This window comes from Emys orbicularis, chromosome 21 (assembly GCF_028017835.1).
Source record: "Emys orbicularis isolate rEmyOrb1 chromosome 21, rEmyOrb1.hap1, whole genome shotgun sequence".
NCBI lineage: Eukaryota > Metazoa > Chordata > Testudines > Emydidae > Emys > Emys orbicularis.
In genome coordinates, this window is record NC_088703.1 from 6,669,200 (window position 1) to 6,688,277 (window position 19,078).

The following is a 19,078-nucleotide window of genomic DNA, read 5'->3' on the forward strand; positions in this document are numbered from 1 at the left end:
AGTCCGAAGTTACCGCGGTCCAGACGCGGCAGGAAGGCTCCCCCGTCGATGCTGCGTACTCCGCTCGCCGAGCTGGAGTACCAGCGTCGAAGGCGAGCACTTCCGGGATCGATCCGGGGCACTTCCGGGATCGATCCGGGATCGATTTATCGCGTCTTAACCAGACGCGATAAATCGAACTCAGAAAACCGATTGCTTACATCCGGACCCGGATGTAAGTGAAGACGTACCCTAAGTTCCCAAAGAGGGAGAAAGATCTGGGACTGGGCTCATTGAGTCTCTCACTATCAGGCAGGTTTTCTAATCCTTGAATCAGTCTTATGGCTCTTCTCTGAGCCCACTCCAATTTACCAGCACCCTTCTTGAAGGGATGAACCTAATTGTCCCTTCAGCCCGTAAACTTTATGAATCTAGAAACATGCAGTGGCGGATTTAGAGTTAGTGGGGCCCTGGGCTCGGCTTCATTTTTGGGGCCCCCCCCTCGGGACCCAGCCAAGAAAAGGAACATTCTCTCTTATCTCCCCCACCCCTGTTTTTCATTCTTTTTTTCTTCATCCTCCTCCTATATTATAAATAATGGGAAGTAAATGAAAATAAAGTGAGGTACCTTGATTGGTTTTCTAGTCTAACTTTTTTTTCACAGACCACTTGAAAATTGCTAAGGGTCTCGGCAGACCACTTAATGATCTTTCCAAATATTGTTTGTACCATTAGCTAACTAGTGTAAAGTGCTTTGGATAAGAGCGCTTTATAAAAAAAAACCTTAAAAAAACATTGGGGTGCATGGTCTGACCAGGAGTTAGGATGTGGGAGGAGGCTCAGGGTTGGGGTGTGGGGTCTGGGAGGGAGTTAGGGTGCAGGAGCGGGCTGGGGGTTGGGGTGCGGGGTCTGGCCAGGAGTTAGGGTGTGGGAGGGGGCTCAGGACTGGGGCAGAGGGTTGGGGTGTGGAGCTCTTACCTGGGACAGCTTCTGTTTGGTGCGAGGGGTGCAGGTGGGGATGGTGGGGGTGCAGGAACTCCCGTTTGGTGCTCAGGGAGGGGGTGGGGATGGGGGGTGCAGGAGTCAGGGCAGGGGTTGTGGAGTGGGGCTGGGTGTGTGTGGGGAGACAGGAGTGAGGGCAGGGGGCTGACGGGGGTGTGGGGACCACCCCAGCCCCCTGCCCTGAGCGGCTCAGGGCAGGAGGCTGGGGTGTGTGTGTAGGGGGCAGTGTGCCGGGGGGGGGGGGAGGGGTCGGGGCTGGGGCAGTCCCAGTCGCGGCCGCTGGGTTACCTTACCTGGCTGGTGGACGTGTCCCTGCCCCGCCACTGCTCCTGTTCACTTCCAAAGGGAGCTGTGGCGGCAGCAGCACGTGAGAGCAGAGACCCCCCTGGCCTGCCGCTCCCTTCCCCTGGCCTTTCTCCAGGGGCCGCCAGCAGCAGTGCACGCCAGGGACTGCACCTGCGCTGCCCGGCGTCCAGAGAAGCCGGGCAGCAGGACAGGCACGGGCGGATGCCCCACCAGGGAAGCACGCCCGCCTCCCCTACAGTGCGCCCCCAGCCGGCCCCTCACCTGCCTGCCTCACCTGGCCGCCAGCGCGGCCTGCTCACCGTCTGGGAGAACGCACCGCACGCCGTACCTTCAGCACGGCTCTTAAATGGCTCCCTCCCTGCTCTCCCCCACAGCTTCCGCCCCCCCCCAGGGGGTGCTGGATGGTGCTGGGCTGCCCGGCCCTGGGGCCCGTGTCAGGGCACTGTGTGTTTCATTGTAAATCCGCCTCTGGGAACATGAATCTAAATTAGCGCCTTTCTCTGGCTCTCCCACTGTATCCCGTCTATCAATGTCTTTAGACCTGACGGGTTAGCTTCACAAAAAGGACTGGGGCTATGTTAAGCACCTAAATCCCAGAATGAGGTTCCATTGGAAATCACAAAATCCCCACTCCGCTGGCACTGGACTATAAAGGCGCCTAAACCCACTCGGTGCCTTTGTTTTTGCAGTACAAGTTCCATAGGTACCCAAGTTTCTGCCTCTAGGTTACATGTCTGGACATCTAAGCCCCAGTGTGATGCAGGAACCAGGGGAAGACAGTTGTTCCTCAGGTTCCTAACTGGCCTATGAGGCCTGATCTGGTAGGTGTGCCAAGAGGCCACTAAATTTCACTCATCCACCACTGTACTGAGCCCAATAACTTGTGTCCAGATAAAGCCTGTCTTCCAGAAAGACATGAAGACTCCATTAATTCCCTTGGTAGTTTGTTCCAATGGTTCATCACACTCACTGTTAAAACATTGTGTCTAGTCTAATTTGAATTTGTCTGGCTTCAGCTTTCAGCCACTCGTTCCTATTCTGTCTTTCTTTGCTAGATGAGAGTCCTTTAGTACCTGGTATTTCTCCCCGTGAAGGTACTTATACATTATAACCAAGTCACCGTACAGAAGTATAAATGTATTACATCTCTGCAGTTACCTTAACAACCAAACTTGTAATCTCATTTAAGAATGAAATCATTATTGTTTGGCAAGATCTATTTTCCATAAAACCATGTTGACTTGTATTAATTATATTCTCATCCTTTAATTCTTTATCAGTTGAATCCTGTATCCGTTTTTTATTATTTTGCCCAGAATTGATGCCAGGCTAACCAGCCTACAGTTACCTGGGTCCTCCCACTTTTGTCCTTTTTGAACATTGGCACAGCATTAGCTCCAGTATTACAAGATTTATTACAAATTAGCGTAAGTGGGTCAGAGATCTCCTTAACCAACTCTTTTAGGATTCTTGGGTACAAGTGATCTGGGCCGGCTGATTTTTAAAACGTTTACCGCTAGTAAATGTTGTTTAACAGTCTCCTTATTTGCTAATGGACTGGAAAGTTCTTCCTCAACCTCATCTGATATGAGTACTTCATCGTGCTGTTTTCCAAATATAGAGCAGAAATATTTATTGAACACTTCTGCCTTCTCTGTGGCATTATTAACAACGTTACCATCTCCATCTAGTGAAAGGTCTGTACCACTGCAAGGATTTCTTTTGTTCCTAATATACTTATACTGGGGCATTCACCCAGGCCAGGGCTTTATAAAGCAGCGCACAAGCGACCAGGGAGCTTTTGCGAACAGGGGCTGCTAACAGGGAGTTTCGCAAGGGAGTTTGGAAGGGGAGCAGGAAGGGGGCGAGGGTCCCTTGCCGGTTCTATCTTAAACCCTTTATTCCCCTTAAAACCTATAGCCCAAACTACATTCAAAACTTCTTGCTTTAAACAACCCCTTCATTAACTAGGAGAAAATGCAGGCAGAAGCCCAGCTGCAGAGTGGGGGCTATCCAGTTTATTGCACTGAATGTAGCATGTCTGATTACCTGCCCCGTGGGCAGGTGGCGTATGTGTGCATTCGGTGCAAGGAGCTCCTGGCCATCAGAGACCATGTACGGACTTTGGAGGCAAGGGTGGCGGAACTGGAGGAGCTAAGGGAGGCAGAGAGGTATGTTGATGAGGCTTTCCGGGACACTGTAGAATTGTCCCACCTCCGGTCAGACAGCCCCTGCGCTGTTGAGGAGGATGAAAGGCCCAGGGAAGCAGAGCAGTCAACGGGAGCAGAGGGAAACCTTCCCATAGTTGGGACCCTCCTTCCAGATGGTGCTGGGGTTGCCTCTCGCACTGAGGTTGCCTCTCCGGGGGAGGGAACTCCAGTTGCTAGGAAAAGGCAGGTATTAGTATTGGGAGATTCGATCATTAGAAACGTAGATAGCTGGGTTTGTGATGACCGGGAGAACCGTATGGTGACTTGCCTGCCTGGTGCGAAGGTTGCGGATCTCTCGAGGCATCTAGACAGACTTATGTGTAGTGCTGGGGAGGAGCCGGTGGTCGTGGTACATGTAGGTACCAATGACATAGGGAAGGGTAGGAGAGATGTCCTGGAGGCCAAATTTAGGCTGCTAGGAAAGAGACTGAAATCCAGGACCTCTATGGTGGCATTCTCAGAAATGCTCCCAGTTCCACGCGCAGGGCCAGGTAGGCAGGCAGAGCTTCAGAGTCTCAATGCGTGGATGAGACGATGGTGTAGAGAGGAGGGGTTTACATTCATTAGGAACTGGGGAAACTTCTGGAATGGGGGGAGGCTATACAGGAAGGATGGGCTCCACCTAAACCAAAGTGGAACCCGACTGCTGGCACTTAACATTAAAAAGGTTGTAGAGCAGTTTTTAAACTAGGAGATGGGGGAAAGCCGACTGCTGCAGAGGAGCATGTGGCTCGGACAGAGACTTCTCTTAGGGGAGAGTCTATTGATAGAGATTCTCTAGGTTATAGTCAGGAGGAGAGGATGGAAGAGGATAAAGTAGGGGCCAGATCAGATGATAAACATTCACATAAAAAAGAATCTGATACATCAGAAAAGGGCAGACAATAAACAGTGACAAGTTTTTAAAGTGCTTGTACACAAATGCTAGAAGTCTAAATAATAAGATGGGTGAACTAGAGTGCCTTGTGATAAAGGAGGATATTGATATAATAGGCATCACAGAAACCTGGTGGACTGAGAGCAATCAATGGGACACAATCATTCCGGGGTACAAAATATATAGGAAGGACAGAACAGGTCGTGCGGGGGGTGAGTGGCACTATATGTGAAAGAAAATGTACAATCAAATGAAGTAAAAATCTTAAGCAAATCCGCATGTTCCATAGAATCTCTATGGATAGAAATTTCATGCTCTAATAAGAATATAACATTAGGGATCTATTATCAACCACCTGACCAGGACGGTGATAGTGATGATGAAATGCTAAGGGAAATTAGAGAGGCTATCAAAATTAAGAACTCAATAATAGTGGGGGATTTCAATTATCCCCATATTGACTGGGAACATTTCACTTCAGTACGAAATGCAGAGATAAAATTTCTCGATACTTTAAATGACTGCTTCATGGAGCAGCTGGTACGGGAACCCACAAGGGGAGAGGCAACTCTAGATTTAGTCCTGACTGGAGCGCAGGAGCTGGTCCAAGAGGTAACTATAGCAGGACCGCTTGGAAATAGTGACCATAATACAATAGCGTTCAACATCCCTGTGGTGGGAAGACCATCTCAACAGCCCAACACTGTGGCATTTAATTTCAAAGGGGGGAACTATGCAAAAATGAGGGGGTTAGTTAAACAGAAGTTAAAAAGTACAGTGACTAAAGTGAAATCCCTGCAAGCTGCATGGGCGCTTTTTAAAGACACCATAATAGAGGCCCAACTTCAATGTATACCCCAAATTAAGAAACACAGTAAAAGAACTAAAAGAGAGCCACCGTGGCTTAACAACCATGTAAAAGAAGCAGTGAGAGATAAAAAGACTTCCTTTAAAAAGTGGAAGTCAAATCCTAGTGAGACAAATAGAAAGGAGCATAAACGCTGCCAAATTAAGTGCAAGAATGTAGTAAGAAAAGCCAAAGAGGGGTTTGAAGAACGGCTAGCCAAAAACTCCAAAGGTAATAACAAAATGTTTTTTAAGTACATCAGAAGCAGGAAGCCTGCTAAACAACCAGTGGGGCCCCTTGATGATCGAGATACAAAAGGAGCGCTTAAAGACAATAAAGTCATTGCGGAGAAACTAAATGGATTCTTTGCTTCAGTCTTCACGGCTGAGGATGTTAGGGAGATTCCCAAACCTGAGCTGGCTTTTGTAGGTGACAAATCTGAGGAACTGTCACGGATTGAAGTGTCACGAGAGGAGGTTTTGGAATTAATTGATAAACTTAACATTAACAAGTCACCGGGACCAGATGGCATTCACCCAAGAGTTCTGAAAGAACTCAAATGTGAAGTTGCGGAACTGTTAACTAAGGTTTGTAACCTGTCCTTTAAATCGGCTTCTGTACCCAATGACTGGAAGTTGGCTAATGTAACGCCAATATTTAAAAAGGGCTCTAGGGGTGATCCCGGCAATTACAGACCGGTAAGTCTAACGTCTGTACCGGGCAAATTAGTCGAAACAATAGTTAAGAATAAAATTGTCCGACACATAGAAAAACATAAACTGTTGAGCAATAGTCAACATGGTTTCTGTAAAGGGAAATCGTGTCTTACTAATCTATTAGAATTCTTTGAAGGGGTCAACAAACATGTGGACAAGGGGGATCCAGTGGACATAGTGTACTTAGATTTCCAGAAAGCCTTTGACAAGGTCCCTCACCAAAGGCTCTTATGTAAATTAAGCTGCCATGGGATAAAAGGGAAGGTCCTTTCATGGATTGAGAACTGGTTAAAAGACAGGGAACAAAGGGTAGGAATAAATGGTAAATTCTCAGAATGGAGAGGGGTAACTAGTGGTGTTCCCCAAGGGTCAGTCCTCGGACCGATCCTATTCAACTTATTCATAAATGATCTGGAGAAAGGGGTAAACAGTGAGGTGGCAAAGTTTGCAGATGATACTAAACTGCTAAAGATAGTTAAGTCCAAAGCAGACTGTGAAGAACTTCAAAAAGATCTCACAAAACTAAGTGATTGGGCAACAAAATGGCAAATGAAATTTAATGTGGATAAATGTAAAGTAATGCACATTGGAAAAAATAACCCCAACTATACATACAATATGATGGGGGCTAATTTAGCTACAACAAGTCAGGAAAAAGATCTTGGAGTCATCGTGGATAGTTCTCTGAAAATGTCCACGCAGTGTGCAGAGGCGGTCAAAAAAGCAAACAGGATGTTAGGAATCATTAAAAAGGGGATAGAGAATAAGACTGAGAATATATTATTGCCCTTATATAAATCAATGGTACGCCCTCATCTCGAATACTGCGTACAGATGTGGTCTCCTCATCTCAAAAAAGATATACTGGCACTAGAAAAGGTTCAGAAAAGGGCAACTAAAATGATTAAGGTTTTGGAACGGGTCCCATATGAGGAGAGATTAAAGAGGCTAGGACTCTTCAGCTTGGAAAAGAGGAGACTAAGGGGGGATATGATAGAGGTATATAAAATCATGAGTGATGTGGAGAAAGTGGATAAGGAAAAGTTATTTACTTATTCCCATAATACAAGAACTAGGGGTCATCAAATGAAATTAATAGGCAGCAGGTTTAAAACAAATAAAAGGAAGTTCTTCTTCACGCAGCGCACAGTCAACTTACCTGAGAAGGTTGTGAAGGCTAGGACTATAACAGAGTTTAAAAGAGAACTGGATAAATTCATGGTGGTTAACTCCATTAATGGCTATTAGCCAGGACGGGTAAGGAATGGTGTCCCTAGCCTCTGTCTGTCAGAGGATGGAGATGGATGGCAGGAGAGAGATCACTTGATCATTGCCTGTTAGGGTCACTCCCTCTGGGGCACCTGGCATTGGCCACTGTCGGTAGACAGGATACTGGGCTAGATGGACCTTTGGTCTGACCCGGTACGGCCTTTCTTATGTTCTTATGTATGTACTTAAAGAATTCCTTATTTCCTTAGTCCTACCAGCCATGGATTTTCCCCTGATGTCTTTTGGATTGTACCTAGCTGTCTCTGGCATTGATCCAGCCCCCATTACGGGGCCTCACAGTTCTTTAAAGCATCTAGCCTCCCTCTTCAGGCAGGGCAGTACTGTCATCTGCCATCTTCAGCTGGGAAACTGAGGCACAGAGAGATTGAGGCTTGCTCAAGATCTCACAGGAAGTCTGCAGCAGAGCAGGGAGTGGAAGACAGGTCTCTGGCTAGCGAACTATCCACTGGATCACACCCCTCTCTAATAAAGTGCTGTGTTGAAGGCAGTGTAGGATTGAGTTATATGTTAGTGCTGGGCTCTTGCAGAAATTAAATTAAATTTAAAGAAGAAATGTGTGTTTAAGAGGGAAGCGCATGGCTGGTGCTCTGAGCCTGGGAGGCCAGCAGCTGCCTTTTGTATGCACTGGAGAGGAGGGAGTATGGTTCAAGGTTATACAGTGACTTCTTTTTTTAAATAGAAGCGGAATGACATGAATCCGGGAGCTGGAGCTTTAAAAAAAACCCAGTATTGCAAAACTCATGATAAAACCATGAGAGTTGCCAACACTGAGCAATTTTCCATTCCAGTCATAGATTCTAAAACCAGAAGGGACCATTATGATAATGTAATCTGACCTCCTGTAGAACCCAGGCCAGAGAACTGGCCCTCGATAATCCCTAGAACAACTCCTAACACAGCTGATCCCTACTCTTCTGACTGTAGCTCCATGTCAAGCAAGGGTTTTCATTGAGCTGCCCAGGTCTGGGTCAGGCAGATTTTTTTGGTTACAATATACCGTCCAACATCCAGGAGTCCACAATTGGTACCTCCCCTGATGGTTCTCTGCCCTCCAGTTCCTGAGCTCCCCCTCTCCATGCTCTAATACAGGGGTGCTCAAACTTTTGTACCGGTGACCCCTTTCACATAGCAAGCCCCTTATAAATTAAAAACACTTTTTTATATATTTAACACCATTATAAATGCTGGAGGCAAAGCGGGGTTTGGGGTGGAGGCTGACCGCTCGCAATCCCCCATGTAATAACCGCGCGACCCCCTGAGGGATCCCGACCCCCAGTTTGAGAACCCCTGCTCTAATAGCAATTCGGCTCCCCCCTCCTCTCTTTCTAAAAGCTGCCGAGAAGAGGCACTTGTAGGCTGAGTCATTAACCTCTTAGGGTCTGTCTATCCTGCAATTAAAAACCTGCGGCTGGCTCATGCCAGCTGACGCAGACTCACAGGGACTGTCTAATTGTTGTGTAGGTGTTTGGCCCCGGGCTCTAGGATCCTGCGAAGTGGGAGGGTCCCAAAGCTTGCTCAACCGGGAAACTCTACACCACAATTAAACAGCCTCTTAGCCAGAGTCCCCTAAACTGAGTCAACTGGCATGGGCCAGCTGTAGGTGTCTAATTGCAGGGCAGACCTACCCGTCGGGTCATACTGACTCCCAAGCTTTGGCAGACCACAGGCCCTGCTGAGCACACCGTCTGATCTCCAACAGAGCTGGTAGGAAGCACAGCTCAAGGTGCTCCCTGCCATGACCTGCCTGCACTGACAGCATTCGAAAGGCAAGGCCCCTCTGTGCAAAAATAAATCCTTCTGGGTTAGGCATTTAACACTCTGGCCAGCCATGGTTCTGGCATGCCATTGTGGAAAAGAAGAGGGAGGGGAGCGAGAGGTTGGTGGCACCGGGGGAGAGGAGAGACCGAGGGAATGTGGAAATAATAAATATAGGAAGAAAGAGCGGAAGAAGAAGGTTTAAAAGTCTGGCTAAAAATCACAGTCTAGAGTGTTTTGCTTCTGTGCATAATCTGCATGCAATGTGAATGCACCATTCACAGGAACTCTGTGTTAATATGTCCACTTAGTCCCACTGTCTAATAACTGGTCATTTGCACATGCAGTTCCCTGACCATGCACACAATTACTGTAACTGCTTGTGTAAATTAAAAGCATGCATTTTTGTGTGGGCAGTTTACAGGTCCATACATTTTTACAAAACTAAACTTCCTTCTCTGCATCACTAATAAACCCTCCATTAAAACTGAGAAAACCTCAGACAAGTCCCTCTTCTAGTGTAAATAATCAGTGGGAGTAATAGAAAAAAACGAGAGTAGTAGAAATGGGATAAAATTTAATAGTGCAAACTGCAAGGTCATGCATTTAGAGGCTAAGCTGAGGACTTATCAGTTGAAAGTTATAAAGGTGGACAAAGACCTGGGTGCATTGGTTCATCGCAGGATGATTGAGTAAAGCTACGTTTTTGTCATGGGTATTTTTAGTAAAAGTCATGGACAGGTCACAGGCAGTAAACAAAAATTCACCCATGACCTGTCCGTGACTTCTACTATATACCCATGACTAAATCTTGGGGACGGAGGGGTAGCCCGGCGGTGCTGCGGGTGCTGGGGGGAGGCGAGTGGGCGGCGGTGCATAGCCCGGTCGGGACCCCCGCTAGTGCTGGGGGGAGGGGTTGGCGGGGCCGGCAGGCTCCCTACCTGTCTCCACGCCTCCCCGGAAGTGGGGACATCCCCCTCGCTCGGCTCCTAGGTGGAGGCATGGCCAGGCAGCTCTGCGTGCTGCCTGTGCCCAGAACGCTGGTTTCGCAGCTCCCATTGGCCAGGAACCGTGGCCAATGGGAGCTGCGGGGGCGGTGCCTGCAGGCGGAGGCAGTGTGCAGAGCTGCCTGACCATGCCTCCACCTAGGAGCTGAGCGAGGGGGATGTTGATGCTTCCAGGGAGCCCCCGCGGTAAGCGCCGCCCAGACCCCATCTCACCCCATCCCGTGCCCCAACTCCCTGACCCCTCTCACACCCAAACTCCTGCTGCTGCTGGGGGAGGGGGGCGTGGTAGCCTGAGACTGTCCCAGCAGTGGCTGGTGTGAGTGGCGCAGGGGATACCTGAGCTGCCCCTGGGCCAGGCGCACTGGCCGCTGCAGAAGTCATTGAGGTCACGGAATCTGTGACCTCCATGACAAACTTGCAGCCTTAATTATGAGCCACCAGTGTGATGCAGCCATGAAGAAGGTTAATGAGGGAAATATTATAGCCATTATAGAAGGCATTGGTGAGACATCATCTGGAATACTGTGTGCAATTCCAGTTTCTCATGTCTAAAAGATTAATTCAAACTGGAACAGGTGCAGAGAAGGGCTACTAGGATGATCAGAGGAGTGGAGAGGAGAGGAGACTCAAGGAGCTTGGCTTGTTTAGCCTAACCAAATAAAGCTGAAGGGAGATAAGATTGGTTTCTATAAATACATTAGAGGGATAAACATCAGGGAGTGAGAGGAGTTATTTAAGTTAAGCACCAGTGTTGACACAAGACAAATGGATATAAACTGGCTATCAACAAGTTAAGGCTTGAAATTAGAGCAAAGTTTCTAACCATCAGAGGAGTGAAGTTCTCGAACACCTTCCAAGGGGAACAGTGGGGGCAAAAAACCTAATTAGTTTCAAGACTGAACTTGGTAAGATTATGGAGGGGATGGTATTGTGAGCCTGCCTACAACGGTATGTGGCTGATTGGTGACTGCTAGTAGCAAATATCCCCAATGTCTGGAGATGGGGCATGTGCTGGGGAGGGCTCTGAGTTACTACAGAGAATTCTTTCCAAGGTGTCTGGCTCATGGGTCTTGCCAACATGCTCAGGGTCCAACTGATCGCTATATTTGGGGTCAGGAAGGAATTTTCTTCCAGATCAGATTGGCAGAGACCCTGGGGGGTTTTCACCTTCTTCTGCAGCATGAGGCACAGGTCATTTGCAGGTTTAAACTAATGTAAATGGTGGATTCTCTGTAGCTTAAAGTCTTTAAATCATGATTTGAGGACTTTAGTAACTCAGTTAGAAGTTATGGTCTATTACAGGAGGGGATGGGTGAGGTTCTGTGGCCTGTGATGTGCAGGAGGTCAGACTAGATGATCACAATGGTCCCTTCTGGCCTTAAAGTCTTTGAGCTCCTGGAGTTATGTTGGCATTTACGTTGGAATTATGTTGGTTTACATCAGAGGAAGATCTGGCCCTTTGACTCACTATTTGTCTTTGTTGTTTACTTTTTTGTAGGGCTGTCAATTAATCGCAGTTAACTCACATGATTAACTCAAAAAAATTAATCGGAATTAAAAAAATTAATCACAGTTTTAATCGCACTGTTAAACAATAGAATACCAAATGAAATTTATTAAATATTTTTGGATGTTTTTCTACATTTTCAAATATATTGATTTAAATTACAACACAGAATACAAAGTATACAGTGCTCACTTTATATTATTATTTTTATTACAAATAATTTATACTGTAAAAATGATAAACAAAAGAAATATTATTTTTCAGTTCACCTCATACAAGTACCGTAATGGAATCTCTTTATCGTGAAAGTGCAACTTACAAATGAAGATTTTGTTGTTGTTACATAACTGCACCCAAAACAAAACAACGTAAAACTTTAGAGCCTACATGTCCACTCAGTCCTACTTCTTATCAGCCAGTCGCTAAAATAAACAAGTCTGTTTACATTTACAGGAGATAATGCTGCTGGTTTCTTATTTACAATGTCACCTGAAAATGAGAACAGGCATTAGCATGGCACTTTTGTAGCCGGCATTGCAAGGTATTTACGTGCCAGATATGCTAAACATTCTACTGCTCACAAACAGGGAAGAATTGGTAGGGGAAGTAGAAGTGGGTGGCAACCTGGGCAGCAGTGACCGTGAGATGGTCGAGTTCAGGATCTTGACAAAAGGAAGAAAGGAGAGCAGCAGAATACGGACCCTGGACTTCAGAAAAGCAGACTTTGACTCACTCAGGGAACTGATGGGCAGGATCCCCTGGGAGGCTAATATGAGGGGGAAAGGAGTCCAGGAGAGCTGGCTGTATTTTAAAGAAGCCTTATTGAGGGCACAGGAACAAACCATCCTGATGTGCAGAAAGAACAGCAAATATGGCAGGTGACAACTTGGCTTAACAGAGAAATCTTCGGTGAGCTTAAACTCAAAAAGAAAGCTTACAATAAGTGGAAAATTGGACAGATGACTGGGGAGGAGTATAAAAATATTGCTCGAGCATGCAGGGGTGTAATCAGGAAGGCCAAAGCACAATTAGAGTTGCAGCTAGCAAGGGTCGTGAAGGGTAACAAGAAGGGTTTCTACAGGTATGTTAGCAACAAGAAGAAGGTCAGGGAAAGTGTGCGACCGTTACTGAATGGGGGAGGCAACCTAGTGACAGATGATGTGGAAAAAGCTGAAGTACTCAATGCCTTTTTTTGCCTCGGTCTTCACAGACAAGGTCAGCTCCCAGACTGCTGCACGGGCAGCACAGTATAGGGAGGAGGTGAGCAGCCCTCAGTGGTGAAAGTACAGGTTAAAGACTATTTAGAAAAGCTGGACATACACAAGTCCATGGGCCCAGATCTAATGCATCTGAGGGTGCTGAGGGAGTTGGCTGATGTGATTGCAGAGCCATTGGCCATTATCTTTGAAAATTCATGGCGATCGGGGGAGGTTGGAAAAAGGCAAATATAGTGCCCATCTTTAAAAAAGGGAAGAAAGAGAGCCCAGGAAACTACAGACCGGTTAGCCTCACCTCAGTCCCCAGAAAAATCATGGAGCAGGTCCTCAAGGAATCCATTTTGAAGCATTTGTAGGAGAGGAAGGTGATCAGGAACAGTCAACATGGATTCACCAAGGGCAAGTCATGCCTAACCAACCTGATTGCCATCTATGGTGAGATAACTGGCTCTGAGGATAGGGGGAAAGCAGTGGATGTGATATACCTTGACTTTAGCAAAGCTTTTGATAGGGGCTCCCACAGTATTCTTGCCAGCAAGTTTAAAAAAGTATAGATTGGATGAATGGACTATAAGGTGGATAGAAAGCTAAATAGATCATCGGACTCAACGTATAGTGATCAATGGCTCGATGTCCAGTTAGCAGTCGGTATCAAGCAAAGTGGCCCAGGGGTCAGTCCTGGGGCCGGTTTTGTTCAACGTCTTCATTAATGATCTAGATGATAGGATGGATTGTACCCTCAGCAAGTTCGCAGATAACACTAAGGTGGGGGGAGAGGTAGATAAGCTGGAGGGTAGGGATAGGGTCCAGAGTGATCTAGACAAATTGGAGGATTGGGCCAAAAGAAATCTGATAAGATTCAACAAGGACAAGTTCAGAGTCCTGCCCTTAGGACGGAAGAAACCCCATACACCGTTACAGGCTGGGGACCGATTGGCTAAGCGGCAGTTCTGCAGAAAAGGAACTCGGGATTACAGTGGACGAGAAGCTGGATATGTGTCAACAGTGTGTCCTTGTTGCCAGGAAGGCTAATGGCTAATAACCCACAATCAGCATGGACGCATGTCCTCTGGAATGGTGGTTGAAGCATGAAGGGACATATGAATCTTTAGTGCATCTGGCACGTAATTATCTTGTGACGCCGGCTACAACAGTGCCATGTGAACACCTGTTCTCACTTTCAGGTGACATTGTAAACAAGAAGCGGGTTGCATTATCTTCTGAAAATGTAAACAAACTTGCTTGTTTGAGTGACTTGCTGAACAAGAAATAGGACTGAGTGGACTTGTAAGCTCTACATTTTACATTGTTTTATTTTTGAATGCAGATATTTTTTGTACATAATTCTACATTTGTAAGTTCAACTTTCATGATAAAGAGATTGCATTACAGTACTTGTATGAGGTGAATTGAAATATACTATTTATTTTGTTTTTTACAGCATAAATATTTGTAATAAAAATAAATATAACAGTGCAATTCATTGTAATTTTTTTAATCGCTTGACAGCCCTACTTTTTTGCTTTTCACTCATGTTGAACAATCTCATTGTAGTTTTTAATCAGTTTCACATTCTCATTTGCATGCATTTGCAAAAGGCTCTTGGCTTTGGGTTACAACCCTGCTAGGGAAAGTTTAATTCCACAGGAAAACCCTGTGTGCACGGGAAGTAAAGAAAGACCGTATGGAAACCATTCTACTCACTTTAAATTGTTTAAAACCTTGTTTTTATAAACCCTAATTGTGGGGCCCAAACTGACCTGTCTGAGAAGGAATTGAATTTGGCAAAGAAAATCAGAGGGAAGGAACACAATACATATTTAAAATAAAAACAAATGTTGGAAGGGTGTAACCTGCCTTAGCAGAGGAAGCAAGTAGGGATTGGGTTTGGAATGAAATGTTTTCAGTTGACATTAATTTGCATTGTTTTAGTTATAAAATAGCAAGCTGTTAAAGTGTGGCTCTGCTTTGAATAGAGACTGTAATGATAGAGGCATTGGGCTTCACGTTTATTGTCTAAGGGCTTCTCTATATACAAAGCAACAAAGAGTCCTGTGGCACCTTATAGACCAGGCCTGCACAACTCGTAAAGCGGCGAGGGCCATATTACTCCAAAGAAAATAGCCGAGGGCCGAACCCCCCCGGGCGTACTGAAACACGCCCCCCCCCCCAGCGCCACCCAGCCCTGACCCCTAGCTCTGAGCCCAGCCCCTGTGAGCTGAGCTGAGCAGCCCCCGACCCCATCCCCCAGCAGCCCTGACCCCCAGCTCTGAGTCCAGCCCCTCTGAGCCGGACACCCCCCTAACCGCCAGCCCCTCTGAGCCTGACACCCCCTGACCCCAGCCCCCCCCCAGCCCTGACCCCTAGCTCCGAGCCCAGCCCCTCTGAGCTAAGCACCCCCCGACCCCATCCCCCAGCAGCCCTGACCCCCAGCTCCGAGTCCAGCCCCTCTGAGCCGGACACCCCCCTGACTGCCAGCCCCTCTGAGCCAGACACCCCCTGATCCCAGCCCCCCCCAGCCCTGACCCCTAGCTCCGAGCCCAGCCCCTGTGAGCTGAGCAGCCCCCGACTCCATCCCCCAGCAGCCCTGACCCCCAGCTCCGAGTCCAGCCCCTCTGAGCCGGACACCCCCCTAACCGCCAGCCCCTCTGAGCCTGACACCCCCTGACCCCAGCCCCCCCCCCAGCCCTGACCCCCAGCTCCGAGCCCAGCCCCTCTGAGCCGGACACCCCCCAGACCGCCAGCCCCTCTGAGCCAGACACCCCCCCGACCCCATCCCCCCGCAGCCCTGACCCCAGCTCAGAGCCCAGCCCCTCTGAGCTGGACATCCCCCTGACCCCAGCCCCCGTGAGCTGCGGCTAGAGCCCAGGCCGGATGCCTCCCCCCTCGCTTGGACTTACCAGGTCTGCCTCGTGCCCAGCCAGCGCTTCCCGCCTCAGCAGCCCCGGAAGTGACGCTGGACGCCAGGCAGGAGGCGCGGGAGACGGCGACGCGTGTGCGGGGGGGCCGACCTCACAGCCCGCGGTGGGGGGGCGGTTTCCGGGTTCACCCCCTGCCCGGGGGGCCCGACCTCACAGCCCCGCGCGCCGCGCTCTGACTGTCAGAAGCGCGGCTGCCGGGTTCGCCCCCTGCCAGCGGGGAGGGGAGGGGGGGCGACCTCAGCCCCGCGCGCCGCGCTCTGACTGCCCTGACAGTCAGAAGCGCGGCTGCCGGGTTCGCCCCCTGTCGGCGGGGGGGGGGCGACCTCAGCCCCGCGCGCCGCGCTCTGACTGCCCTGACAGTCAGAAGCGCGGCTGCCGGGTTCGCCCCCTGCCCAGGGGTGGGGGAGGTCGGACCGCGCTTCTGACTGTCAGGGCAGTCAGAGCGCGGCGCGCGGGGCTGAGGTCGCGCCCCCCCCCCCCCCCCCCCGCCGGCAGGGGGCGAACCCGGCAGTCGCGCTTCTGACAGTCAGAGCGCGGCGCGCGGGGCTGTGAGGTCGGGGCCCCCGGGCAGGGGGTGAACCCGGAAACCGCCCCCCACCGCTTGCCCGCGGGCCGCACAGTGGGCCCACGCGGGCCGCATGCGGCCCGCGGGCCGCGTGTTGTGCAGGCCTGTTATAGACTAACAGACGTATCGGAGCATGAGCTTTTGTGGGTGAATACCCACTTCGTCAGATGCAAGTAGTGGAAGTTTCCAGAGGCAGGTATAAATATGCAGGCAAGAATCAGTCTAGAGATAATGAGGTTAGTTCAATCAGGGAGGATGAGGCTCTCTTCTAGCAGTTGAGGTGTGAACACCAAGGGAGGAGAAACTACTCTATATACAGTATTTGTCCAGTGCAAAGCCCTAACATGGACACCGTTCTACCAGTGTAAACCACCTTCTATTGGTTTGCAAGCTAAACTCATAGAAAGAATATTGCTCTGGATTAAGCATGTCTATCCAAGCCAGGGGTTTGCACCCATTTACCTTAACTGGTTTTAAAATGATTTGATTGAATCTGTGCACAGCCCAGTTCTCAGGCTTTAGATCAAATGGGCCAGCCTGAGATCTGACAATCTATCAGGGCTCTTTTCTTCTCCTCCCCAAGTGACACCTTGTCAGTGGGTTTGCTCAGGTGTAGCCTGTTCAGATTTTAGACCCAAGTCTCTTGATGACGCACAAGGAGAAGAATCCCAGTGTCTCCTTTTTAGCTGTGTTAGCTTGGAGATACTGACCGGTAAAAACAATCAAAAAGGATGAGTTACTGAAGTGTGCAACTCTGACTGAGAACCACAAAGGGCCAGATTCTCAGTAACGTTCCAGCCCCTCAGCAAAGGGTCCAGGAAACATTTGGATCTGCCCACCTGAGAACTGCCCAGGCATGAGGGAGCTCTCGGCAGGCAGGCAGCCAGTGTAGCCCGTCACTGAGCCACCCCTCACGTGCAGAGTGAAGAGGGTGCATGGCCAGGGATGTGCTGCCCTGCAGTTATTCTCAGCTTCTATATGGTCGCACAGGGACGATAGCCAGCTGGCACAGATTGGAGCAGCCCCTAGGCTGCTTTAACCTACATCAGGGCGCAGGGAAGTATACTCACTTCTGTGCCAAACAGGAACAGAAAATGCAGCCCAAGGAGCAGATCAGCTAAGAAGGGGCCGTTCCAGAGAGTCACTCTTTAGAGTGGAACGGCGTATTAAAACGACACAGATTTCTTCTCCCACATTCATGGGAGAATTCCAGCAGATGCTCCACGGAGGCATAACTCATATAGTTTCTGTAGGTTGTATAAAACTATCAAAGATCTGTTCAAAGTCCTTTCCCTATCTGTGGTGATCAAGATCAAGGGAACAATAGGTGTTCATTACAACAGATGTTCATTTATAGACGTTAATAACCTCTGTAAATGCTGTGCAAACAAAGATCTCTGTACCCAGGCTGTCTGCCTACGCAGGGCACAGGGATCAGCTCCAAAGTTCACTCTATCCCAGAAAGCAAACAAGGCTCCCAAAGAACAACACACCTGCTACAGTCATAGCTCTGAGGCCCAGGGCTTCTGGGTTTAAGCAAACTCTACAGAGCTGCTACACAGCCATCGCCTATGCGTGGCCTGGTGGGGAGGATTCCTCCCACAGGGCCAGATTCTCTTCTGCATCCAGCTTATGTTGGGTACAGGAGCTGTCAAGGAGCCAGCAACCTGATCCTCGGCCCAGGCCCATTTTAGTGCAGCCCACTGGTTGTGGCTCCCTAGAGACTATACACCATCTGGGGATTTGTGCTCTTGCCACTCTCCCTGCCTGCCCCTCCTTGCTACTGACATGACTTCGGCACCGGGGGCTCCAGGGAGGGAGGTATAGGCGACAGCCGTACCAGCTCTGCCTACTGGCAACTCCTCCAGCTGGGGAGTTACTGGCGGTTTCTGCTCCCATTGCACTGTTTGGGCACTGAAAAAGAGTACCGCAGACCAGAGACTTTGGCCTGAAACATGTATCCTCTCAGCGATGGGCTACTTGGCTGATTAGCAGGTGCTGAGCTGAGGCTCCTGAAGGATGAGCTAAAAACATTTGTTGTTCTGAAGAAAGAGTGAAATGTGTCCCTGGAAAAAGATTTGCTGCGTGGAGCTTCTTATGCTAGTAAAGAGACTGAGAACAGGGTCACGGCCACTGGCCCTGTGCATTCCCAAGGGCGCTCTCACATCCTGTCCAGCCCAGCCACTCCTGGCAAACAGCCAAGCCGATTGGGGGGGAGGATGGGGGCACCAGGTATGTTTATTTCTCGGTGTTTACGGATGCCTCCTCTTCCCCAGATTTTCTGACTGAAGATGATATTTACTGCTGCTGCCTCTCCAAGACACTGCTGCACACCTCGACGCCCGTGACCATCGGCTTCTACTGTCCCGTTGGGAGCCGTTTTAATTCGCTGCTTGATAAAATAACAGGTGGGCTCAGGGATGCTTTGGGGTTTCCCAGGCAGGAGAACTGGCGCTTTCAGACAGGCTAGAATACCTAGGAGGCGCTGGGTGGAGCATGGCAGACTGGCACGAGGCAGGCTGCTGGGAGAGAGAGAGGAACACCAATATTCTCCCGCCTGGCCCGGCAGTGAAGGGGTGTGACCTGTACCTGATCCACGGCAGGGCGCTGCGAGTGCTATGGGATGCCAACTCCTAGGTGTCTGGTAGCATGCTCGGAGGCAAGTGCAGTGAGTGATCCAAGCAAGGGGCTCTACAGGCCTCAGGGGGTTCCCCAGAATGTGTGCATGCTGCGAGTCGGACTCTGGACTCTGGGCACAAAGGGGCTATTGCCCTGGGCACGGTGGCTTTACCATACAAATGGAACACAATAAACTCAGCACCTGCCAGGCCCCAGCACAGTCCCTTGCGGCTTCCACCACAGTCCTTTTCCCTGATGCC

The 19,078-nt window shown here is 49.2% G+C and overlaps 1 protein-coding gene across 1 annotated transcript in view; it reads left to right on the forward strand.

The window, feature by feature from the left end:
* NKPD1 (NTPase KAP family P-loop domain containing 1) overlaps window positions 1–19,078 on the forward strand; it is a 41,108-nt gene that overhangs the window by 11,415 nt on the left and 10,615 nt on the right. The window contains exon 3 of the mRNA XM_065420683.1: window positions 18,476–18,607. Coding sequence (XP_065276755.1) covers window positions 18,476–18,607 — 132 coding nt within the window. The remainder of the gene's footprint in view (window positions 1–18,475; window positions 18,608–19,078) is intronic.